This window comes from Microcaecilia unicolor, chromosome 4 (genome assembly GCF_901765095.1).
Source record: "Microcaecilia unicolor chromosome 4, aMicUni1.1, whole genome shotgun sequence".
NCBI classification, from domain to species: Eukaryota; Metazoa; Chordata; class Amphibia; order Gymnophiona; family Siphonopidae; genus Microcaecilia; species Microcaecilia unicolor.
In genome coordinates this window covers 336820613-336846438 of record NC_044034.1, presented here as the reverse complement: position 1 = coordinate 336846438, position 25826 = coordinate 336820613, and the positions used below count along the sequence as shown (strand labels likewise).

Sequence of the window (25826 nt, the reverse complement as noted above, 5' to 3'; positions counted from 1 at the left end):
GAAGCCCAGCACTGCTGGACTGTGTTTCAGAGCTGGGCTAATTGAACTTTGCTAGGAAAAGCCAAGCAGTACTGAACTGTGTTTAAAAGCGGGGCTAATTGAACGTGGCTCTGAGAAGCCAAGTACTGCTGGACTGTGTTTAAAAGCTTGGCTAATTGAACTTTGCTAGGAGAAGCCAAGCAGTGCTGGACTGTGGTTAAAAGCTTGGCTAATTGACCTTTGCTAAGAGAAGCCAAGCACTGCTGGACTGTGTTTCAAAGCGGGGCTAATTGAACTTTGCTAGGAGAAGCCAAGCAGTGCTGGACTGGGTGTAAAAGCTTGGTTAATTGAACTCTGCTCTGAGAAGACAAGCACTGCTGGACTGTGTTAAAGGCTGGGCTAATTGAACTTTGCTGGGAGAAGCCCAGGCCGTGCTATACTGTGTTTAAAAGCTTGGCTAATTGAACTTTTCTAGGAGAAGCCGAGCTGGAAAGGACTGGTCTTAACACAGCCTGACTTTATTGAGCAGGGCGGAGACAGACCCGCTTGGAGGGGCCAAGTGGCTCGATCGTTCCGCCCGGACTCGTACAAAGGGCATTACAATATTTATGTATCATCTATTTTATGAAATAAACTGTATGCAACTACTACTGTCTTTCTGGTGTGATTGGACGTATCCTGTTGAACACACAACTTCATTGGTTGATTTGTTGTGTGCGTAGTGGTCCTCATTCCTCCACTTTGGGGGTTGATACTTACATTGCCATTAATGTGAGGCCATTAACAAAAATTAGCGCTTGAGCCCATCCTCCACCTATTTTGTGATAGTAAGGGTTCACGTGCTAATCCTGCATTAATCAAGTTATTGTGCAGTAATGTAGCTGTGCTAACTGATTAGTGCAGACATGCCCCCTCTCTGTCCTTTCAGCAAAAAAAAATTAATTTTTATTTTTTAGCATGCTGGTAGCAAACGTGCATGTTAAAAATATTGCAGGATGCCTCGATGCACCCTGTGGTACGCCATTTTAAGCTGTGGTAAGTACACATTAGCACTTAACATAGCTTAGTAAAAGGGTACCTAAGCGTATAAATGCAAGAGAGCATTCGTGTGGGAGGAGCATGGGCAGGGCGTAGTGTAAAGAGTATGTAGGCAGCTCTGGGGAACAGAAAGAAAAGAGGAGAGCAAGAAACTACAACTCCCCGCATGCCTCAGGGGAACCCTGGGCTAAGCAAGAATACCCCCGTTATAGGCAGGCATTCCCCAAGAAAGAACTAGAAATAAGGAACTACAACTCCCAACATGCTCCAAGGGAACCTGAGGATAAGAGAAACTATGTGCATTCCCAGGAGTCTCCAGAGGGGGGCCGCAGGGGAAGGAGTAAGGCTGATTCTCCAACCTGGTGGAAGAGGTGGTGGAACAGGTGGGTGGAGAAAGAAGAGACACCAAAGAGCTTTAAAGGGTGAGCAGCTGGGAGAAGGGCGGGGTGAAGAGAATATGGATTGGGCTCCTGAGGAGAGAGAGGCAGAGAGTGAGCCTTGCCCTATGGAGTTGACTGAACCGGAGAACACCCTGGAAGAGCCGATGGACTTTTCAGCTCTGGCTCAGCGAAAGCCAAGGAAGTAGCGGGGCCAAGCCGGGTCAAGCGGGAGGAGGTCAGGTAGGAGTATGACTGACCAAGAGGGTGGGACCCTAGGCTTTGAGCCCGCGCAAAGCCATTACTGTGTGTTTTGAAGCTTGGCTAAAATTGAACTGTGTTTTGAAAGCCTAGCTGAACTGAGCTGTGTTTTGAAGCTTGGCTAAAATTGAACTGTGTTTTTGAAAGCCTAGCTGAACTGAGCTGTGTTTTGAAGCTTGGCTAAAATTGAACTGTGTTTTTGAAAGCCTAGCTGAACTGAGCTGTGTTTTGAAGCTTGGCTAAAATTGAACTGTGTTTTTGAAAGCCTAGCTGAACTGAGCTGTGTTTTGAAGCTTGGCTAAAAAATTGAACTGTGTCTGGAAACCAGGGCTGAAGTGCGCCGGGTGTTTTTTTTCCTTTTTCCTGCTACTCTCCAGGGGACAGGGAGAGAAAGTAGCGGTTGAAGCCTGCACGGTGTAGCATTGTTTGTTGTTTTGGAGAAGCAATTGAGAGAAGGAGGGACGTTCCTCCTATTCATTAAAAAGCTTCATTATTTTTGTTTTTGAGAAAAAGGGGAGCCATACAGGAGTGTGTTTTTTTTGTTTGGCCTTTTCTTGGAAGCGCTGCAACCCAGGAGAAAAGAGGATCCACTTTACAGTAGGCAGATCCAACATTTTCCTGTGTAACTTACAGAATACTGCAATTTGTGCACTAAAGTGCAACACTTAGGGGTATTTTACTAAGCCATGGTAGCGTTTTTAGCCATGGTAGAAATCTGCTGGTGGTAAACACCCTACGCCTGGAATAAACTTCCTGAGCCCCTACGTCTTGCCCCATCCTTGGCCACCTTTAAATCTAGACTGAAAACCCACCTCTTTAACATTGCTTTTGACTCGTAACCACTCGCCTCCACCTACCCTCCTCTCTTCCTTCCCGTTCACATTAAATGATTTGATTTGCTTACTTTATTTATTTTTTGTCTATTAGATTGTAAGCTCTTTGAGCAGGGACTGTCTTTCTTCTATGTTTGTACAGCGCTGCGTATGCCTTGTAGCGCTATAGAAATGCTAAATAGTAGTAGTAGTAGTAGTAGTAGTAAACACCGAGATGCCCATAGGAATACAAAGAATATTTCAGCATTTACTGCCAGCTGACTTCTACCACGAGCTAAAAACACTACTGCAGCTTAGTAAAAGACCCCCTTAGTCATTAATATTTACTACTACTTATCATTTCTATAGCACTACTAGATGTATGCAGTGCTGTGCACTTGAACATGAAGAGACAGTCCCTACTCGACAGAGCTTACAATCTAATTAGGACAGACAAACAGGACAAATAAGAGATGAGGGAATATTAAAGTGAGGATGATAAAATAAGGGTTCTGAACAAGTGAATAAGGGTTAGGAGTTAAAAGCAGCATCAAAAAGGTGGGCTTTTAGCTTAGATTTGAAGACGACCAGAGATGGAGCTTGACGTACCCTAGCTTAGATTTGAAAACGGCCAGAGATGGAGCTTGATGTACCGGCTCAGGATGTCTATTCCAGGCATATGGTGCAGCAAGATAAAAGGAACGGAGTCTGGAGTTAGCAGTGGAGGAGAAGAGTGCAGATAAGAGAGTTCCTGGGGAGGAATGTAGGGAGAGATGAGAGTGGAGAGGTACTGAGGAGCTGCAGAGTGAATGCAGTTATAAGTCAATAAGAGGAGTATGAACTGTATGTGGAAACAGATAGGAAGCCAGTGAAGTGACTTGAGGAGAGGGCTAATATGAGCATAATGACACTGGCGGAATATTAGTCGTGCAACAGAATTTTGAACAGATTGAAGAGGAGAGAGATGGCTAAGTGGAGACCTGCAAGAAGCAAGTTGCAATAGTATAAGCGAGAGGTGATAAGAGTGTGGATGAGGGTTCTGGTAGTGTGCTCAGAAAGGAAAGGGCGAATTTTGGTGATATTATAGAGAAAGAAACGACAGGTTTTAGCAGTCTGCTGAATATGTGCAGAAAAGGAGAGGGAGGAGTGGAAGATGACCCCAAGGTTGCAAGCTGATGAGACAGGAAAGATGAGAGTGTTATCCACAGAAATAGAGAATGTGGTGTAAGTGGGTGTGCCTAAATGTGGGCACATGGTTGACGATTTACACCAGTACTTTATAATGGAAATTGCTGTTACAGCATTGGCACCTAACTTTGGCCTCTAGCTATGGAATTACCCCCACAATTTAAAAAAAAAATGAGCTGTGCTACTCCTTGGGAATCCTTATTTCTTTTGCCTCACTTTTTTTTTTACTTTGGTGTTGCATACTCGTGAGGCGTGGACCTCCTGTGGTTGTTTATAGAATTACCCTCTTCATGCCTAATTTCACTGTGCATGCTTTTACAGATAAGATAATTTTAAAGATGTGTTTTATGAATACATACTAGCATGAAAAGTATGAATAATCCTTTTTAAAATTACCTTCTTATTGTGGATACTTTGTAGCTAATTTTCCAATAGAAACCAACTGAATGGTTTCTCTTTAAAAATTAATAATTTTTAAAGTAGGAAGATGTTAGGAATGAATTTTTATGTAACAATATTTGCAAACATTCTGAATGAATTACTTTGAAAAGATATTATTAAATGGTTATCCAGAACACAAGGATAACTAATGGAACCATCATATTTCTCCCATAGAAGAAAGAGCATGGGTCAGGTGATCTTGTGCATGGGGGGGGGGGGGCAGAGGGTGGGAGGGGGATCTTAAGCATTTGGAGGGGTCAGGTGACCTTGTGCATTGGAGTTTCAGGGATGGGGTTCTTTTGCATTTGGGGGAGATTGGGTGATCTTATGTATTGGGGGATCAGGAGGGGGTCTTGAGAATTTGGGGAGTGTCGGGTGATCTTGTGCATTGGGAAGGTCAGGAGGGGATCTCGAAAATTTGGGAGTTGGGTGATTTTGTGCATTACAGAGGTCAGGAAGGGGTCTTGAGCATTTGTGGGGTCAGGTGGTCTTGTGCAATAGAGGGAGATTGGGAAGGGGATTGAACATTTGGGGGGATCTTGAGCATTTGGGGAATGGATTGGCAACCTTTGCAGCAGTAGGAATGTTTAGGCTTCTGGCACTGTTTTACATGAATTGCTTGATAGCTATCTGGAACTGCATGTAACATGGTGCCAGTACAGTGAGCATCTGTTCAGTAAACACAGGGCAGATGCAGGCCATGCCCTCAGCATTTACAGGCAGGCTTTGCAGTTACCACACCTTAATTTTTGCAGTAAGGTGCAGTAAGTGGAAAAACTTACCACACTTTAGTAAACACGCCCCTGGAGGTAATCGGGCAGCACTCTGCGCTGTTTGGTTACCACCATGTGACCACGGGAGCCCTTACTACAATCTCAATGGGTGATGATAAGTGCTCCCTCCCCCAAATGGCTGCGTAACAAGTGGTTCACTTACTGCGTGACCATTTCTTTCCCAAAAAAAGAGACAGCCTTTTACCCACTGTAGCAAAAGGGGTCTCTGCGTGTGTCAAAAACACATGGTGATGCTAGTGCAGACTCCCTTTTACTGTAGTTTAGTGAAAGGACCCCTTTGTTTTTAGGGTACATCATATTAGTCGACCTTTTAGTTTGATGAGACACTTGTTACCTAAACAGATACATATCAGTGGCAAACAGACTTGAATTTTTGTTTGATAAGGTTGGTAATTACTGCTTCTCTTATCTGCACCCTTCTCCTCCACCGCTAACTCCAGACTCCGTTCCTTTTATCTTGCTGCACCATATGCCTGGTACATCAAGCTCCATCTCTGTCCGTCTTCAAATCTAAGCTAAAAGCCCACCTTTTTGATGCTGCTTTTAACTCCTAACCCTTATTCACTTGTTCAGAACTCTTATTTTATCATCCTCACTTTAATATTCCCTTATCTCTTGTTTGTCCTGTTTGCCTGGCCTAATTAGAATGTAAGCTTTGTCGAGCAGGGACTGTCTCTTCATGTTCAGGTGTACAGCGCTGCGTACGTCTAGTAGCACTTTAGGAATGATAAGTAGTAGTGATAAGTAAGTAACTTAAACAATATGTCATTAAAAAAAAAAGCCACGGAGAACAGCTAAGTCATAATTCAGTACAAACCCCAGATTGATTCTTTCCACATGTTTCTGAATTCTTTCTGGCACTGCTACTAGAGATCGAAATGTGCAGTGAACTTCAGTGGGAACATAACAGGCGCAAGGGTGAGGACATGCAAGCGTGGTGTGTACAACACCCAAACAAAGAATCAGCACCACGGATAGTGACCATACATTTGCCCACTGCTGGGTTCGGTTGCATTTCTTCATTTTGCTCTACCTGTCTGGAGAAAAAAAAAAATTCACTTTTAACAATGCATTTGTAATATGACAATGAACAGCATTTTAGAAAGGATGCCCATCTCAGAATAAGGGTGTCCAGGTCAGTACATTGCTAGTGCTGTTAGTATTTTAGAACAGGATCTGTCCTAAAATACATGAGAAATGGATGTCCATCTGCTTGTGACATAAAAAATAATAGAGGCTCAGATCTGCCTCAATAATATAAATAAAACAACAAAACAGATTTAAAAAAAAAACCAAAGAGAAGTGGTTTATTGAACGATTACACGACGTGGCCATGTTTCACCCTCAGGCTGCGTCAGAGGTAGAAACTATAAATAAAAAAAAAACCCATAAAAATCCTTACATACATAGCAACTAAAACATAATAATTAAAAACCATAATAAAATCTTATAAAAAGTTAAAATCAATACTCACATACAGAGAACAGGTATAACCATAGTGAAAACATGTGGTCTATGAAAATGCTACAAGTGCTTAGGAACACAATGAGTGTTTCAGTGTTTTTTTGAGTTGACAATGATTATTTGTGAAATTTGCACAGATTTTTACTAAGGTTTGAAGCTGTGAACTTTGAACTGCAGGAAGTGTACTTAAGACTGCCACAGGAAGTGACTATCAGGCTCATTTTCGAAAGAGATAGATGTCCAAAAAGTGACATAAGTCAGCATTTGGACGTTTATCTCACAGAAACGTCCAAATCAATATTATTGAAACCTCTTTTTGGATGTCTTTCTCTGAAGTCCATCTGAAGGATGTCCAAATCTCAAGGGGGTGTGCCAGGGGCATGTTTGAGGCGGGATTTGGGCATTCCTAAGATTTGGACGTCTTTCAGCCATAATGGAACAAAGCAAAAACGTCCAGGACTAAAACTTAGATGTTTTGAGCTAAACCTGTTTCTATTATGAATAAGGCACAAAAAGGTTCCCCAAATGACCAGATGACCACTGGAGGGAATCAGGGATGACCTCCCCTTACTCCCCCAGTGGTCACTAACCCCCCCCCCCCCAAACTGTGTTGAAAAACATTACTTGCCAGTCTCTGTGCCACCCTCAGATGTTATACTCAGGTCCATCAGAATAGCATGCAGGTCCCTGGAGTAGTCTAGTAGTGGGTGCAGTGCACTGCAGATAGGTGGACCCAGGCCCATACCCCCACTGTTACAATTGTGGAGGAGACTGCGAGCCCTCCAAAACTCACCAGAAACCCACTGTACCCACATATAGTTGCCCCCTTCACCCGTAAGGGCTATGGTAGTGGTGTACAGTTGGGGGTAGTGGATTTTGGGTGGGTTTTGGGGGGCTCAGCAGACAAAGTAAGGGAGCAATGCTCAGATGTGTACCTGGGAGCATTTTATGAAGTTCACTGCAGTGCCCCCTAGGGTGCCCTATTGCTGTCTTGGGTTGTCAGGGGGACCAGTCTACCAAAAATGCTGGCTCCTCCTATGTCCCAATAGCTTGATTTTGGACATTTTACACTTGGATGTTTTTTGTTTTTTTTCAAAAATGGCCGAAGAACAAGACATCCAAATCACAAAACATCCAAATCACAGGGCGTCCATAGTATTTTCAAGCACAAAAGATAGACGTCCATCTTTTTCAAAAATGACCTTACCTTCGTTCCTCTTCAGAATTTGGACGTCTTTGTAAAATGTCCAAATTCTGATTTAGACATTTCATTCGAAAATGCCCCTCCACGTGTTGCTGCTTTCACAGACTTAAGAGTAGTGCAGACTCGAGAGAGAAATGTGGTACGTGAGTATTCTGAGCTGGTTGCTCACAATTTTGATAACAGAATGCAGAGTTATGACCAGAGAAATGTATGTTTGTTCAAATTTTGTTTTTAGGTAGAGTTATAAGATTACTTTGATGGGTATATGTGGTTTAAGCCCCTCTTAGGTATGTATTCATTATTAGTAACATTTGATTTTAGAAGCACGATGCACTGAATACATTTTTGCACACACCATATGTCTCTTGATTTTATTGGTAGTGATAAGATGCATGTAACACTGATGCACCATATATTATTGAGTGATTATGTTTGTGTTCTTAGTGAAGAAATGCATGCAACACTGAAACATTTATTGTCTTCCTAAGCGCTTGTAGCATTTTCATAGACCACATGTTTTCACTAGGATTATACCTGTTCTCTATATGTGAGTATTGATTTTAACTTTTTATAAGATTTTATTATGTTTTTTAATTATTATGTCTTAATTAATATGGGTAACTACTATCCATACTATTTTGAGTATACCCTCAGAGCTCCCACTCAGTATGGCAGGTAATAATATAACTGCCGGTCCAGCACTTCGTTCATCGGGTAACTCTTTTTTTTACATTTTTATGTGCTTGTATTCATGTAATATTAATTCTCAATTCACAAATTCACCCTCTGCACCTGTGCTTAAAGTGATCTCAGTATAAAACTAATAGCCAATATTGATGATAACCACTGTGGCTAAATTCTCATCCACTTATCTTATAGTCCAAATGCTTGGGCTTCTGAGTCACAACGAGAAAATATCCAATTGCCTTCCCCTAGAAGACGCCCGACACCGCGGGTTTCAGAATCTTTTCTTCAGGGACTCGGGTTAAAGGCATTAATTTGCAGCGTTCTCCTCCTCCTGGTACTGACTTCCTTCCGTCTTAGTCTCGACTGCATTTCAGCCTCTCATTGCTCTCGCGTTGCACTTAATTAATATGGGGCCCTTTTATTAAGGTGCGTTGTCACCTACGTGCATCCAACACACTGCGAATTGAAACTACCACCTGGCTACCACATGTCCCGGGCAGTAATTCCATTTGTGATGTGCATCCAAAACACACGGTAGAAAATATTTTCTATTTTCTGCCGCATGGTACTTATCTAGCGGTAATGAGCAGTTTACGCATTCTAACATAGTAACATAGTAGATGACGGCAGAAAAAGACCTGCACGGTCCATCCAGATAATTTCACGTATGCTACTTTTTGTGTATACCTTACCTTGATTTGTATCTGCCATTGTCAGGGCACAGACCGTATAAGTCTGCCCAGTACTAGCCCCGCCTCCCAACCACCAGCCCCACCTCCCACCACTGGCTCTGCCTCCCAATCTCGGCTAAGTTTCTGGGGATCCCTTCCTTCCAAGCAGGATTCCTTTATGTTTATCCCACGCATGTTTGAATTCCGTTACCGTTTTCATCTCCACCACCTCCCACGGGAGGGCATTCCAAGCATCCACCACTCTCTCCGTGAAAAAATACTTCCTGACATTTTTCTTGAGTCTGCCCCCCCCTTCAATCTCATTTCATGTCCTCTCGTTCTACTGCCTTCCCATCTCCGGAAAAGGTTCGTTTGCGGATTAATACCTTTCAAATATTTGAACGTCTGTATCATATCACCCCTGTTTCTCCTTTCCTCCAGGGTATACATGTTCAGGTCAACAAGTCTCTTACCGCCCAGTTAGCATGTAAGACCATACCGCTAAGTCAATGGGTAGCAGTAAGATTTCAGGCTGAAGGACACATGTGGGTTTTAATTTTGCTGCACATCCATTTTCGGCCACAAAAAAAGAAGCCTTTTTTCCAGGCATGCTGAAAAAATGACTTGCCCATGTCCAAAACACGAGCCTACACCAGTGCAGGCCACTTTCTGGTGCACCTTAGTAAAAGGGCTCCTATGTCCGTAAGACTTTTTATGTATGAGCCTGAGGGTGAAACGTGGCCACATCGCGTAATCATTCAATAAACCACTTCTCTTTGGGTTTTTTAAAATCTGTTTTGTTGTTTTATTCATGTGCTGGTGACATCCAGCATGAACATCCATATTGTAAACTGAAATGTCCAAATTATAAATGGGGCAAAACAAGGGACACGAATGTCATTGTGGCAGCATAGGACCGTCCATTTTATAAAATGGTTACCATAAGGAGTGGAGGAGTGGCCTAATGGTTAGAGCCATGGGTTGAGAACCTGGGGAGCCAGGTTCAAATCCCACTTCATCTGTTTGTGATTATTTTTATTGTGAGCCCTCCAGGGGCATAAAAATACCTATTGTACCTGAATGTACACCTCTTCAATAGTTTGCTGGCTTGCAGGTTCATTATAATTGACCTGTAAGCTCAAAGGCTATTGAAGAAGTGTACATTCAGGTAGAACGGGAATTCTTATGTCCCTGGAATGCTCACGGTTTAAGAAAAACTCAGAAAGAGCTGAAGTAGTGTTTGAATTTGGGCTCCTTTGGTTCTCAACCTCTCGCATTAACCATTAGACTATCCTCAGCTATTAAAAAGTTAATTTAAAAAAAAGGATGTTATTATGATGAACGTCCATAGGCCCTGAAGCTGCCACAGAGCCTGGTTTTCCTTGCCAGTTTCACATTCAGGGGAGGGAGGGGGGACATCAACCACTGAGGGATTAAGAAGGTGACCTGCCTTAATCCCCCAGTGAAGAACGCCCATCGTTTTAAAGATAGAGCTCCCTTTCCCTTCTAAAATTGATGTTGGACATCCATCCCACTCAAAACAAATCCAGACCATGCCCCTTGCCATAAGCATGTACTACAGTTTTAGACATCCATATCCTGACTATATGAAATTGAGATTCGGATGGCTGTGCAGCATAAATGTCTAAATGCCGGTTTTCATATGTCCAAAACATGAATAGAGCTTCTAGAATACGGGACAATATATTTAATTCACACCATGAATTATTTTTTTTTCTGGCTAATCAATATAAACTAATAAGTGAAAAATAATGAAAATGTGCACATTTGACTGTTCTACAATTCAAAGTGACATTTGTACAATGAATCTCAAATAACTGTTACAAAAAAAAAATCACAGCTGTTGTTTGTCATCTGTGTTTTTTAATATTCTCATTTGGTCCTTTTTCCTAGTGCGTTTTATGCAACCCAGCCTATTTTCTGCATAACTACTGCCAAATGTTATTTGAAACATCAGATTTGATTCATATGTCTGTCCTCCGAATGGTAGCAAAGTAACTGTGTTCATCTTGAATGACTTACAACATTGTCCCTTTGAACGATAAGTGGAGGTTTTCAAATCTGCAGACAATAAACCTGTCATTCTACAACCTGTGTCATATGAAAGCTGTTACAGTTCCAAAATAAGTTCCTTATACTAAATGGAAGTCTGATGTTTTGGGAGGCTAGCAGAAAGAACAGAGGGGTGGATATTCAGCCCATGGTGCCGGTGGTTTTTAAGTCACTGACAGCCAGGGGCTGAATTAACCCTGGACCATGTCCAAGTTTGGCACTGAATATCCGAGAACGTGTGGTCATCCAAACTGACCTATATTTAGACAGCATATAAAGTTAGAAACAGTTTTTTTGCTTTCCTACCTTTGGGGTCTTTTTACTAAGGTGTGCCGAAAAATGACCTGCGCTGGTGTAGACGTGTGTATTAGGGCGTGTTCAGGTCCATTTTTCAGCACACCTGAAAAAAAGGCCTTTTTTTGGGGGGGGGGGGGGGGGGGGGGCCGAAAACAGATGTGTGGCAAAATGAAAATTGGCGCACATCTATTTTGGGCCTGAGACCTTACCGCCACCCATTGACTTAGCGGTAAGGTCTCACGTGTTAACCGGGCGGTAATCATCAGCGCGCATACAATGACAATTACCCCCTGGTTAACCAAAAAATAAAAATATTTTCCAGCGCACGTAGCGGACGCTCATAAAAAATGAAATTACCGTCCAGGCCACGTGGTAGCCGGATGGTAGTTCAAAATTGACGCATGTAGGATGCGTGAACTCACCTACGCGGCTTACTAAAAGGGCTCCTTTATCTGTGTATTAGCTGGTTAGCTGACTAACTGGTTAAGTGCTGGCTCCACTCAGGCTCTGCCTAAGCACCACCCTGTGCTGGGGTGGTCAGAGGCCAAATTCAGCAGTGCTACCCACTTAAGTGCCACTGAATATTGCCAGATGACCAGCTCAGCAGCATCTAACTGGGCAGGAGCCTCTCCTGCCTGATGAAACCATTTTGAATATAAGGCCCAGAATTTTTCTTTCACTTTAAGAGATATTACTAAATTGCAAACTGTGGAATGAATGAGCATTTGTCATACATATTCTCACATTGTAATTTTCTGTTAATATTCTGTTCTACTCATTGTCATATTCTCCTACTGTCAAATTGCCTGTTTCCACATTTTATATCTTTTTGTGTATTTCCCCGGGATTTTATATATATGGCACCCAAAATTAGGCACCAAGGTTTGGGTGCTGATCCAGGATGTGTGCCCAACTAAAACTGGCTTACAAGCCAATTAATACCAACAATTTGGTGCTAATTGTCATTAATTGACACCAATTTGAATTTGCGCGCACATTTTGCTATGTGCTATTCTATAACAATGTGAGTTCAAATCCCATAGGGGCCCTTTTACTAAGCGACGGTAAGCCCACCGTGAGCTTACCGTATGCCAATTTGGAGCTACTGCTGGCCCAACGTGGGCGCCAGGAGTAGTTCCATCCCCAGTGTGCACATTTCTGGCAGTAGAAGAAATATTCAAAAAAATATTTCCGCAGGGGGTTACCTGGCAGTAATCAGGCAGCGCTGTACACTACCCGGTTACTTCTGGGTTAACATGGGAGCCCTTACCACAACCTCAGTGGGTGGCGGTAAGTGCTCCCCCTGCATGGCCAGGCGGTAAGACCAATCTTACCGGATAGCCATGTCTTTTTTTGGCCTTTTTACCCGCTGTGGTAAACAGGGCCTCTGCCACTAGCACTGGGCCCTTTTTACCGCCATTTAGTAAAATGGCCCAATCGTACGCAACCCAAAAGGGTGTGGTCATGGGAGGTGCATGAATGGGTCAAGGTGCTCCTAAAATTTGCATGCATTGTTAAAGAATACTGTAGATGTGGGAATCAGGGCCACCGAGAGACTGGGCCAGGCCCGGGACGAGGCCCCCCCATACCCGAGGTCGCCAGGCCCCCCTCCACCCGCCACCGGGCCCTCTCTCCACCCCGGGCCCTCTGCACAGACCTTAAGCACCTCACCTTCGAAAGCGCAGCAAGCAGCGGCAGACCACTCCTTCCTTCTGTGTCCCGCCCTCGCAGGTTACGTCAGGCAAGGGCGGGACACGGAAGGAAGGAGTGGTCTGCCGCTGCTTGCTGCGCTTTCGAAGGTGAGGCGCTTAAATTCAATGCCAGGGAGTGACGAAGGGCGGGTGGGCCGGACTGCGGCGGCAGTGCTGCCCCCCCCCCCCCCCCGGAGGCCCGGGCCCGGGGAAGTTTGTCCCCCCTGTCCCCCCCTCTCAGTGGCCCTGCCGGGAATTACACCTGGTTTTTAGCAGGTGCCCAAATCTGGGTGTCAAAATCAGCACTCAGTGCTATTCTTATATATAGATCACCGTGTTACGTTAAAGCATCTCCTCTTCTTAAGGACCTACACCGGTTACCTATCAATGAAAGAATTTCATTTAAGCTCTGTGTTCTTGTTCATCAGATTCTTTATGGTATCTTACCGTCTTATATAATAAATCTCATTAAGGTCCCCTTTTACAAAGTAGCGCTAAGCCCAACACAGGCTTAGCGCTTGCTAAAAAGGAAGTACCACTGGGCTAATGCAGCATCCTGGCAGTATTTCCCACCCCCAGTGCACCATCATATCCGGCGCTACAAAAATATATTTATTTTGTAGTGCCAATGTGTATCCAGCGGTAATCAGGCAGTGCCACGCGCTGCCCAGTTACTGTCGGGGTTAATGCGGGAGCTCTTACCGCCATCTCAATGGGTGGTGGTAAGGGCTCCCCCCCTGAAAAGGCCGCGTGGCAAGTGCTTTCCTTGCTGCATAGCCATTTCCTGCAGAAAACAAAGAAGTTGCGAACTGCTGCCGGACGTGGTGAGATGCTGGACTCAGGGGGAGACAGAGATACGTCTTGCCCCAGAAGAACGTACGCTCCCTGACCCAAACTTTCAGCAGGGCCTTCTTTTCTCAGAACAATCTGAGGCTACTTGGAGGCATAGCGTTTCAGCGTTTGCTGCACTAGAGAAGAAGTTTGGGCCGCAGAGGGGATGACCTTAAGAATTCCCTTCCTTTTTGACTGAGACATAGTTCTCAAAGGAAGCAACACACAAAGCAGACACGCAGGGATAGGTAAAGAGCACCAAACTAACATGCTGCCATCTTGGCCACACCTCCCCTTCCAGATCCTTGTAATTTTTTTTTATTTTAATAATTGTGAGCACTCCAGGTAAAGAAAAATACCTACTGTGACCTCCTTTATCTCTATTCAGTGGAGAACTGCTCAATCAGAGCACCTTTCTATAACCTGGATGTGACAAGTACTAGGTCTAAACATGGATGTCCATCTTTTTAGACTTGGATGTCCCTTCCAGTTGGACCTCTATATTTTGGGCCCTCCCTAGTCCTGCTGAAAACACGCCCAGACCACATGACCTTGTCATGTGGACATACTGCAGTATTAGACGTCCATATCCTGCCTTTGTAAAACTGGGATTTGGATGAACATGCAATATGGACATCTAAATGCCAGTTTTCAGACATCCAAAACAAGAATAGAGCTTCTAAAATAACCATCTGTACTTCTGAAAGGAGAGAAAAAGAGAAGAGGCAGCCCAGAGAAGGGCTACCAAAATGCTGTGGAGTTTTTCTCTCAAGCCCTTTGAAATAAGACTTGAGAATTTAAGAATGTTTACCCTGGAGGAAGGATACACAGAGACATTCAGAAACCTGAAAGATAATTATTATGTACCGGAAATTAGTCTTTTTCAATAGAAGTTCTAAAATAAGACGTTATTAGGCGCTACCATGTGTCTAATGCAGCAAAAATGGTCTAACTTTGGATGTGCTAAAGTGTTGAGCATTAGTTTTAACACAAAATATACTCTGATGGAAAGCATGGTAACCAAACAACTCACGGACTACAAACACAAATTCTCAATAGTACACGAATCGCAATCAGGATTTCGTCCCCTCCATAGCACTGAAACTGTGCTAGTCACTTTTCTGACCAAATTCAAGCAGGAAATAGCTACAGGTAAAAGTGTACTTCTCCTCCAATTCGACATGTCAAGTGCATTCAACATGGTAAACCACAATATACTACTAAGATTCCTTGACTACTTTGGGATTGGAGGAAATATACTTAGCTGGATCAAGGGCATTCTGACTACCAGAACATACCAAGTGAAAGTAAACTCAAACATCTCACCACCGTGGAATGCAGACTGCGGAGTACCTCAAGGTTCATCACTATCACCAATACTGTTCAACCTAATGAGGATCCCACTAGTCAAGTCCCTAGCCAACCATGGCCTCAACCCGTTCAACTTCGCAGATGACGTCACAATATTCATCCCCTTTAGACATGACCTGTCAGAAATTATCAGTGAAATTAAGCTCAGTCTGAACACCGTGAACTCGTGGGCAAATGCATTTCAACTCAAACTAAACACTGAAAAAACCCACTGCCTCATCCTCTTAACACAATAAGAACAAACCCACAACTTTAACCGCCTCAGACTACACCCTCCCTATCTCAGACAGCCTGAAAATACTCGGCGTTACAATCGACCGGAACCTTACACTTGAGAGCCAAGTGAACTCCACAGTTAAGAAAATATTCCACTCAACGTGGAAACTTAAATGTGTGAAACCATTCTTCCCGAGGGAAATATTCTGCAACTTAATACAATCAATGGCATTAAGCCATGCAGACTATTGCAATGGAATTTATGCAGGATGCAAAGAACAACTCACAAAGAAACTCCAGACCGCTCAAAACACTGCAGCTAGGCTCGGTTCGAAAGCGCTAAACCCCTCCGAAAAAAACTGCATTGACTCCCAATCAAAAAAGTATAGCCTTCAAAATTTGCGAAGCCCAGGATATATGACAGACCTCATAGACCTACCAACTAGAAACACTGGATCATCACGAACCTATCTAAACCTCCACTATCCAAATTGCAAAGGACTCAAATACAAATTAACTTATGCATCCAGCTTCTCCCACATAAGCACACAACTGTGGAACGCACTCCCAAAAGCTGTGAAAACAACCTACGACCATCTAAACTTCAGGAAATCACTAAAAACCACCCTGTTCAAAAAGGCATACCCTACTGACCCAACATAAATGCCTGAACTTTGCAACACAGCAAAAACAAAGCTCGTTATGGACATTACCTAACCCCTCCTCTCTTCCATCCCAATCGTGCCTGAAACACACGAACCTTACTCAACCACAACATCACATTGTACTTGCTTCTCAATCTGTCTTGGCGAACACCATCAGTACTATGTAAGCCACATTGATTCTGCAAATAGGTGGGAAAATGTGGGGTACAAATGCAACAAATAAATAAAAATCCTCAATTAGGTTGCAATCTATGCCGGACGTCCGCTGACATACTATTAACAGTGGATGGAGAAAGCCTCAAAGAGCTCCAGGGAAACCCCTTCAGAGCTAAAGACTCTTCTGTGCTTAAATCTACATGCCAGTATTTACACCACGTTTCCCTTGGTGTAAATGGATACCAACTAAGCGTATTCTATATGCCGCGCCTAAATCTAGGCACCACTTATAGTATATGCTTAGGTGGAAATTTATTCCATGCAGATTTTTCAGGCGCCATATATAGAATCAAGCCCTAAGTGTTATTCTACAAAGGGCACTTAGCACGGAGCAGCCTTTGTACAATACTATTTCCGCTCAGATGTTTCTGGCGCCTACATTTCAGTGCCATTTACTGAATCCAGATTATTACAAAACTTTGTGGTTAGACATGGGAAATGAGGAATGCTGAGGTCTGAACTAAATGGAGAATTTGGGATGCTCACATCTCTGAGATAGTAGAGTACAAAGCAGGAAGTTGACAGAATCATTTGTAAATATGCTGTGTGGCTGTACCTTAGATGCATCCCAGTTGTGCAGACCAGAATAATTGGACAGCGGATGGCGTATCTGGGTTTAAAAAGGGTTTGGTCAAGTTCCAGGAGGAAAAGTCCATAGTTTTGCTATTGAGACAGACATGGGGAAGCCACTGCTTGCCCTGGGATGGGTCAATTGGTCTTTCTCTACCATCATCTACTATGTTATGGCACTTCTACAGCTATATTCTGGTACTACTGTTGACTTGTTTGGGGAATTTAGATCTAGTATATAAAGAGGGCTTCTGATTTTAGGTTTAAGATGATTAGCACTGATAAAACAACCCCAGAGTGAAGAATATAAAATAAGTGTATATTGAAAAAATACCAGCAAACTCTTTAACCCTTCCCCTTGCCTGACATGGATCCTCCACTTTGTTTATGGAACTTGTCTATGCCGATGATTCCTCATCTACACAAATGAATGTATTTGATTCTCCCAGAAAAGGTGCTCAGCAAAGATATCAGTGCTACAAAAACACTGATAAACCCTAATTTATTTGTACTCACAAAGAGCCCCAAATAGCTAGAAAATAAATACCTAAGGGGTCCATTTACTAAGGTGCATTGAAAAATGGCCTGAAGTAGTGTAGACGCATATTTTGGGCATGCACAGAATTATTTTTTAGCGTGCCTACAACAACTGCCTTTTTAACATTTTTGCCGAAAACAGATGTGCGGCAAAATGAAGATTGCCGCGTGTCCATGCTGGGTCTGATACCTTACTGCAAGCCATTGACCTAGCGGTAAGTTGTCACGTGGTAACCGGGCGGTAATGGTCTACGTGTGTCAAATGCCACTTGACGTGCGTAGCTGCCGCACGCCAGAAAATAAAAAATATTTTTCAGATGCGCGTAGCCAACGCGCGCAAAAAAACTGAAATTACTGCAAGGCCCACGTGGTTTCCGGGTGGTAACTCCAATCTGGCGCATGTTGGACGCGCGTAGGCCCCTAAATGCTCATAAATGCTTAAGACTAGAAGCCCTATACAAATAAAGAGCCTTCTCTACTATGATCTCTCTTAGAAGAATTTATCGTTTTCAGACCGCATCAGGACTACTTTTAGAATTTCAACTCATTTCCATTTTGATCCATTGCTCTAATTAGGAAGAGTTTGCTTCTGATGGATTTCCAAAGAGTATTAACGTTTAGACTGCGGGGTATTGTTGACATACAGTTCAGCTGATTTTTATTAATGTGATGCAGTTACTGTTGATTCAGCAGTTCTCTCATGAGAGCCACATTTGATACAATTGGAGTAAGGCAGGATTGTGCTCAAATGAACTTTCCATTCCTTCCGGCACAAATATCATGGGAGGAGAGTAAAGTGACAAGAGAGATTTGCTGCAGAGTCTGGAAGTAAAGCAGTATGACATGCTACAGGAAAGAAAGCGATAAGTATACAGAAGGACAAGGAGATACCAGTATAGTAAAAAAAAAAAAAATCCTTAATAAACATAACGATAAGAATGAAAAGGTATGAGATACAAAGAGGTAGAGAGAAAGAAGGAGAATGGGCAAAAGGAAACAGAGAGAGAGAGAGAGAGACATGAGGCAGAGGGAGAAATGAAGGCAAGAAAAAAAGGAATACAGCAGAAGATGGAAATAAGAGAAGGAGATGCCAGAAAAATGTGAAGATAAACCCCTCGGGGAAAGGGGCAAGGGAAGGATAAAGAAAAAAGTGGGAAGACGAAGAGACATGGAGAAACAAAGATGGAGGCAAGTGAGTAAACTAAAGGTGAAAGAGAAGTAAAAGGTGAAAGTCAAAAAATTTGGAAAGAAATCTGGATGAACCGAGAAAGATATAAATAAGGCGGTTGCCAAAAAAACAACAAACAAACAAACAGGATGCTAGGAATTATTAGGAAAGGAAGACCAAGAATATTTTAATGCCTCTGTATCGCTCCATGGTGCGACCTCACTAGGAGTATTTTGTTCAGTTCTGGTTGCCGTATCTCAAAAAATATATAGTGGAATTAGAAAAAATTCAAAGAAGAGCAGACAAAATGGTAAAGGGGTTGGAACACCTTCTGTATGAGGAAAGGCTAAAGAGACAGCTGAGGAGGGATATGACTGTGGTGTACAAATCCTGAGTGGTGTAGAACGAGTAGAAATGAATCAATATTTTTCTCTTTCAAAAAGTACAAAGACTAGGGGACAGTCAAGGAAATTACATGGAAATACTTTAAAAAAATAGGAAGAAAAAATTTTCCCCTCAATAAATAGCTAAGCTCTGGAACTTATTGCCAGAGGATGTGATAACAGCAGTTAGCATAAATGAGTTTTAAAAGGGTTTGGTCAAGTTCCTGGAGGAAAAGTCCATAGTTTGCTATTGAGAGAGAGATGGGGAAGCCACTGCTTGCCCTGTGATTGGTACCATGGAATGTTGCTACTATTTGGGTTTCTGCCAAGTACTTGTGACCTGTATTGGCCACTGTTGGAAGCAGGATACTAGGCTTGATGGACCACCAGTCTAACCCAGTATGGTTATTCTTATATACTTATGAAGGAGAGTGTGAAGTATGGTGACATAGGTACATGGAAGGGAATTGGAAGGGACAGAAGAAGTCAGTTGATAAGGAATGACAGTAATAGAGAAGAAGAAAGGAAGAAGCAGCAGCTAGTATAGAAAGAGTAAACTAGAGAGGAAAAACAAAGGAAATATAATTTAAGACATATGTGAAGGTGATAATGAAGAGAAAGGGGAAAAGAAAGAAATAGCCACTGAGTGGACAGAAAGAAAAGACTTTCATAGGGAAAATAGGGACAAAAAAAAACATTAGACTTTAGTCATGAGAAATGAGAAAAGAAAAGATGATAAAAAGAAATATAAAAAGTCAATAAAGCAAGAATAGTTAAAGAATTAATTCATACAAACAAGAATATAAATGCGTTTTTTAATAACTAGGTATAAGATAGTAGCAAAAAAAAAAAACATTAGAAACTAAGGGACCCTTTCACTAAGCAGTGCTACAAAGTGGCCTGTGCTATCCCCAGCGTGGGTCTTTCCCATGCACTAAGACCACTTTTAGCACTGTTGGGAAATGGCCAGTTTTCTGATTACTTCAATAATGGCCACACACTAATTTTCCCATTAGATCATGGCCATTACAACCTGAGCTCTTACTGACACTTACTTTGTAGGCACTAAAGGCTCATGCACTAAAAACTTACTTTTTAGCACATGAGTAGCACGTGCACATGCAAAAACTACTACGGAATGCCTGAGCGCGCCTCGCGGTAGTGCATTTTAATTTGCGGGAAGCATGCGTTAGTGCTTACCCTAGCTTAGTCAAAGGACCCCTAAATTCCATAATGAATAATTAGGAAAAACATTAAATCATACCACCCCCCCCCCCCTGTTTACTAAGCCGCACTAGCAGCTGCCGTGTGCTGGTGCCAACACAACCCATTCACATTGAATGGGCTGTGTCGACATTGTCGCATGGCTTAGTAAACAGGGAGGCAAGTTTGTAAAACTATTTGATTAATTTATTTATACTTTCAGATTTCATTTAAGTTATTTTAAAAGATTGACATTCAGACAGAAAGGTGTGTCACTGGACCACATGTACACTGCAACATGACAATTTCAGGTTGCTGTATTTGCAACACTGCTGTTGGCTGGCTAATAGTCACCCTTAGTTCAGAATTTAAGTTATTAACAGGCTTATTTTCGAAAGAGAAGGGCATCCATCTTTCAACACAAATCGAGAGATGGGCGTCCTCAACTGCTTTCCGTCGCGGGGACGACCAAAGTTCACAGGGGCATGTCGGAAGCATAGCGAAGTAAATACATTTCTACGTTATTTAACAAATTTTTTTATTTGAAGTGTCGTCTGGTTTTTCATATTTTTTTCTTCTTTTTTTAATTTTTTTATGTTTTTTGAGTGTCATCTTCGCTGTTGTGTTTATTATTGGAAGCATAGCATAGCGAAGGCAGGGCTGGGGCGGAGCCTAACACATGGGCGTCCTCGACTGATAATGGAAAAAAGAAGGGCGTCCCTGATGAGCACTTGGCCGACTTTACTTGTTCCATTTTTTCTTGTGACCAAGCCTCAAAAGGTGCCCAAACTGACCAGATGACCACCGGAGGGAATCAGGGATGACCTCCTCTTACTCCCCCAGTGGTCACTAACCCCCTCCCACCCTAAAAGAAACCTTTAAAAATATTTTTTGCCAGCCTCTATGCCAGCCTCAAATGTCATACCCAGCTCCCTGACTGCAGTATACAGGTCCCTGGAGCAGTTTTAGTGGATGCACTGCACTTCAGGCAGGCGGACCCAGGCCCATCCCCCCTACCTGTTACACTTGTGGTGGTAAATGTGAGTCCTCCAAAACCCACCACAAACCCACTGTGCACACATCTAGGTGCCCCCTTAATCCCTAAGGGCTATGGTAGTGGTGTACAGTTGTGGGAAGTGGGTTTTGGGAGGGCTCAGCACACAAGGTAAGAAGGCTATGCACCTGGGAGCTTTTTCTGAAGTCTACTGCAATTCCCCCTAGGGTGCCCGGTTGGTGTCCTGGCACGTCAGGGGGACCAGTGCACTATGAATGCTGGCTCCTCCCATGACCAAATGGCTTGGATTTGGTCATTTCTGAGATGGGCGTCCTCGGTTTCCATTATCGCTGAAAATCGGGGACGACCATCTCTAGGGACAACCATCTCTAAGGTCGACCTAAATGTTGAGATTTAGGCATCCCCGACCGTATTATCGAAATAAAAGATGGCCGCCCATCTTGTTTTGATAATACAGGTTTCCCCGCCCCTTCATCTGGACGTCCTGTGAGGACGTCCTCCGGATAACTTGGGTGTGCCCCATTCGATTATGCCCCTCTATATAACCCATTACCCTTTCAGCAACAAATACAATTAGTGCTGGTGAACTGTTGGTATTTATCACCAATTCAGTGCCAGTTAGTTAATTATGTTATGCACATAACTGGCCCTATTCTACAACTGTGTGTCCATTTATAGAATTTGGAGGCATAGGGACAATTCTATAAACTAGGCAACTGCACTTACATGCATCTTTCATGCACCAATATTTACAATACTAGCACTTACGCATGAAAGTGTCCACTTACCCATGAAAGTACCAGCAGGGCACCTAAGTGCTACTGTGCAAATATCCACACAGCTTACTGAGCATATATTTGCAAGGGAGCCTACATGTGAGTAGAGCATAGGTAGGATATGGGCAGGGCTCCCAATTACATGCAAAACTTACAGAATACTCTAAATCAGTGGCGTAGATACGGGGGGCCACGGGGGGGCCTGGGCCCCCCGTGGATTTGGCCCTAGACCCCCCCTGCCGATGACCCTCTCGACCCCTCCTCCCACCACCGCTGTCGGCTACCTTTGCTGGCGGGGGACCCCAACCCCCGCCAGCCGAGGTCCTCTTCTTCTGGCGCAAGGCTTCGTTCTGTTTCTGTGAGTGTGACGTCCTGCACGGCGTCAGACTCACAGAAACAGAATGAAGCCTTGCAGATCAGCCAGCAGACCAGCCAGCAACGCGGCCACTGGCTGATCTGCAAGGCTTCGTTCTGTTTCTGTGAGTCTGACGTCCTGCACGTTGATGTCAGACTCACAGAAACAGAACGAAGCCTTGCGCCGGAAGAAGAGGACCTCGGCTGGTGGGGGTTGGGGTCTCCCACCAGCAAAGGTAGGCGATGGCGGTGGCAGGGGAGGGTTGGCGGCTGGAGGGGGGGTCAAGAGGGTCATCGGCAAGGGGGGGGTCAAAGTTGTTGGTGGTGGTGGCGGCGGCGGGGGGGGGGGCTAAAATGTGCCCCCTCACCTTGGGCTCTGGACCCCCTCCCACTGAAGTCTGGCTACGCCCCTGCTCTAAATTGCACTCATCTTTGCCGCATTTAGGCAACCGTGGTGATGCTAGGTCTGTGGTTGATGCACTGATACTAGCAGAAATGTTAGGTGCACTGATGCTGGGTTATGCTAGTGTTCCATAATGAAACCTGGGTGACTAGGTTCTATTACAGACTAGGCTTCTGCCATGTGCCCATGGATCACAGAAATGGAGGTGCCCAGTTATAGGATTTGTGTTAAGTGTATTGTCTCTGTTATCTGAGTGGCGCATGGGAAGATTCCCCTGACAATTAACACAGAGGCTTTGCAGTTAAATGTTAGTGCAGTGTAGTCAAAAGGCCCCCTGTCTATCCACTTCTCCTTTTTGCTGCCCATTACTTTCTTAGACTGGATATGGCCATTGGTGTTCTGTTGTGCCCAAGGGGCTCGTAACTGCAGCACAGAAAAATGCCCACTGCTCCTCAGGAAGGGGCGTGGCCTAGCCCAAAGGGCACATCTCGGAAGGCAGCAGTTCAGACCCACAAGGACGACGGAGAGTTTAATGGAAAGCAAACTGTTCTTTAAAAAAAAACAAAAAAAACGCTGTCTGCAAATTGTGCTGAAAATTCCAATGCTTTTTTTTTCCACATCAAATCAAAGACAGATACCGCTTATTAGGATTATTCCTATTGTCAACTTGATGAGCTTAAGTCATCGAGGCAGTTTGATTTAATACAGTGGAAGACTGAGCTATCTGGCAGGGATTTCCTGAAGTCTCTCCAACTGACAGAAATAACACACATGAATAAGCTGATGATTTAACCAGTCTCAGCAGCAGCAGCAGGCAGGGCTCCACCTCCCACCCCCCTTTCCACCTATTTTTCTTATTGTCCCGTTCTTCCACCCACCCAGAGGGAGCCAGCCACCACAATAAGACTGGGGGGGGGGGGGAGGGAGGCAGGACTCCCCCTCCCACCTATTTTCTTATTGTCCCGTTCTTCCACCCAGAGGAAGCCAGTCACCACAATGAGACTGGGGGGGGGGGGGGGGGAGGCAGGACTCCCCCTCCCACCCCCCTTTCCACCTATTTTCTTATTGTCCCGTTCTTCCACCCACCCAGAGGGAGCCAGCCACCACAATGAGACTGGGGGGGGGGGGGAGGCAGGACTCCCCCTCCCACCCCCCTTTCCACCTATTTTCTTATTGTCCCGTTCTTCCACCCAGAGGAAGCCAGCCACCACAATGAGACTGGGGGGGGGGGGGGGGGGGAGGCAGGACTCCCTCTCCCAACCCCCTATTTTCTTATTGTCCCGTTCTTCCACCCAGAGGAAGCCAGCCACCACAATGAGACGGGGGGGGGGGGGGGGGGGGTGCAGGGTTATAGCAGGACGGGCTTTGGCTCCCAGTGGTACCGCGCTAGCGCCCCACATGGACCTCGAGGCACACACATGGTTCTCATTAGCAGAAACTTCACTAGCCCTTACTGGCAATTAGTAGCTCAGAAAAGAGTGCATTCAGGTGCAGACTGTTCAATCGCTCAGTTAATCGTACCATTGCTTCGTTATTTTTCTAGTTAGGGCTATTGTAGCTACAGGGGACGGCATTGCATTACTTTTATATGTAAACGTGGCCAAAAGGCAGCTTTCTTTATTAACTTGGTTTTGCATGTTCCAGACTTTCAGTTCTTTGCAAACCTGAAGAACAAGGCGAAGGTGAATCCATAGAACAAGATTTGCAGTATTTATAGACCAGCAAATTTTATTATTTTTTTAAACTTTCTAAATAACTCTTCACTTCAAAAAATCAGCACGAGTGGAGAACAAAATATAAACAGAAGTAAATGAAAAAAATAATACAATACCTGCGTTTTTCCCTTTGAAAGGCTCTGGTAAATTAATGATTCAGCTACACGTGTCAATAATATACTGACAGGAGTGTTTTAAGTCTCAGTTTACTTTATTCAATAACACTGAAGCGCTCAAAACTTACCGAAAAATAATCCCTCTTTCTGTGTCTGAATTAATTTCTTATTCCTTTTTTTGTCGTGACCATCACCATCCTAATAGTTATAACATCCATTTGTGGAGCCATAAATAAAATTAAAATCCATTCATGTCATCAGTTTCATTTACCAACAACAACAAAAAAAAATCCTCCAACGTGTTCGTAAAAAAATGAAGGGAGCAGAAGAAGAAACTCAGTAAGTAAGGAAATGAAATCAAATGGTCCTGGCTACCTGAAGCCTTTCAAGGATTTCCACTCTTCTGCATTTCTGACAGTCTCTCTGACTCAGGCGGAGAGAAACTGCGCTCACTTCCCTCCTGTCTCCAGAGCATCTAAGTTGGGCAGATGAAAAGTTCCCCGGGATTCAGAAATGCAAAGCTGCGGGATGCAGTGACTCCGAAATTTAAAACAAATATCGAGCTCAAATCCCCTTCTTTTGCTGCTGCTTCTTTTCTTCAGTGGTGCTTTAAAAGGAGGAGGAGGGAGGGAGCTTTTGAACTTCAACTCTTTCTTGGTGGGCGGCTCTGCTGGGAGGATCAGATGCAGAAGTGGTGGTGAGGGGGAAGCCTGTGAAGCTGATGGATTGCTCCTTCTGCTACTGTACCTCTGGCTATTGGATGGAGGTGAGGAGGCAGCCACAGCTGAGAAGTAATAAGACCCAGGGAGTGGGGAAAAGCAGAGCAGGCTGTGGAAGATAAAATTCAGATCTCCACTGGCAGTGGTTCATTTCACTCGGTTTTATTCGCATATGGGGAGATATTAAACTATGCAGGCAAAGTCTTCTCTATGGATCTCCTTCCCCTGCAGGGATCCTCAGTACAAGGGGTGCACACAATGAAAAAAAAATGTTCTCTTTACATAAGTACATGGCATACTGGGACAGACCAAAGGTCCATCAAGTCCAGCATCCTGTTTCCAACCGTGGCCAATCCAGGTCACAAATACCCGGCAAGATCCCCAAAAAGTACAAAACATTTTATACTGCTTATCCCAGAAATAGTGGATTTTGCGCAAGTCCATTTAATAATGGTCTATGGACTTTTCCTTTAGGAAGCTGGCCAAACCTTTTTTAAACTCCGCTAAGCTAACCGCCTTTACCACATTCTCTTTGGGGCACTTTTACTAAAGGTTAATTAATATGCACTAACTGAATTAATGGGCGCTAAA

General features: G+C 43.8%; 1 protein-coding gene across 1 annotated transcript in view; it reads right to left on the bottom strand.

Annotated features, from left to right (window-relative positions):
• MXRA5 (matrix remodeling associated 5) overlaps window positions 1–25106 on the bottom strand; it is a 73760-nt gene extending 48654 nt beyond the window's left edge. Inside the window, exons 1-2 of the mRNA XM_030202079.1 lie at window positions 24645–25106; window positions 5708–5927 (exon numbers count right to left, since the gene is read on the bottom strand). Coding sequence (XP_030057939.1) covers window positions 5708–5913 — 206 coding nt within the window. The 5' untranslated portion in view covers window positions 5914–5927; window positions 24645–25106. The remainder of the gene's footprint in view (window positions 1–5707; window positions 5928–24644) is intronic.
• Window positions 25107–25826: the final 720 nt, after the last annotated feature.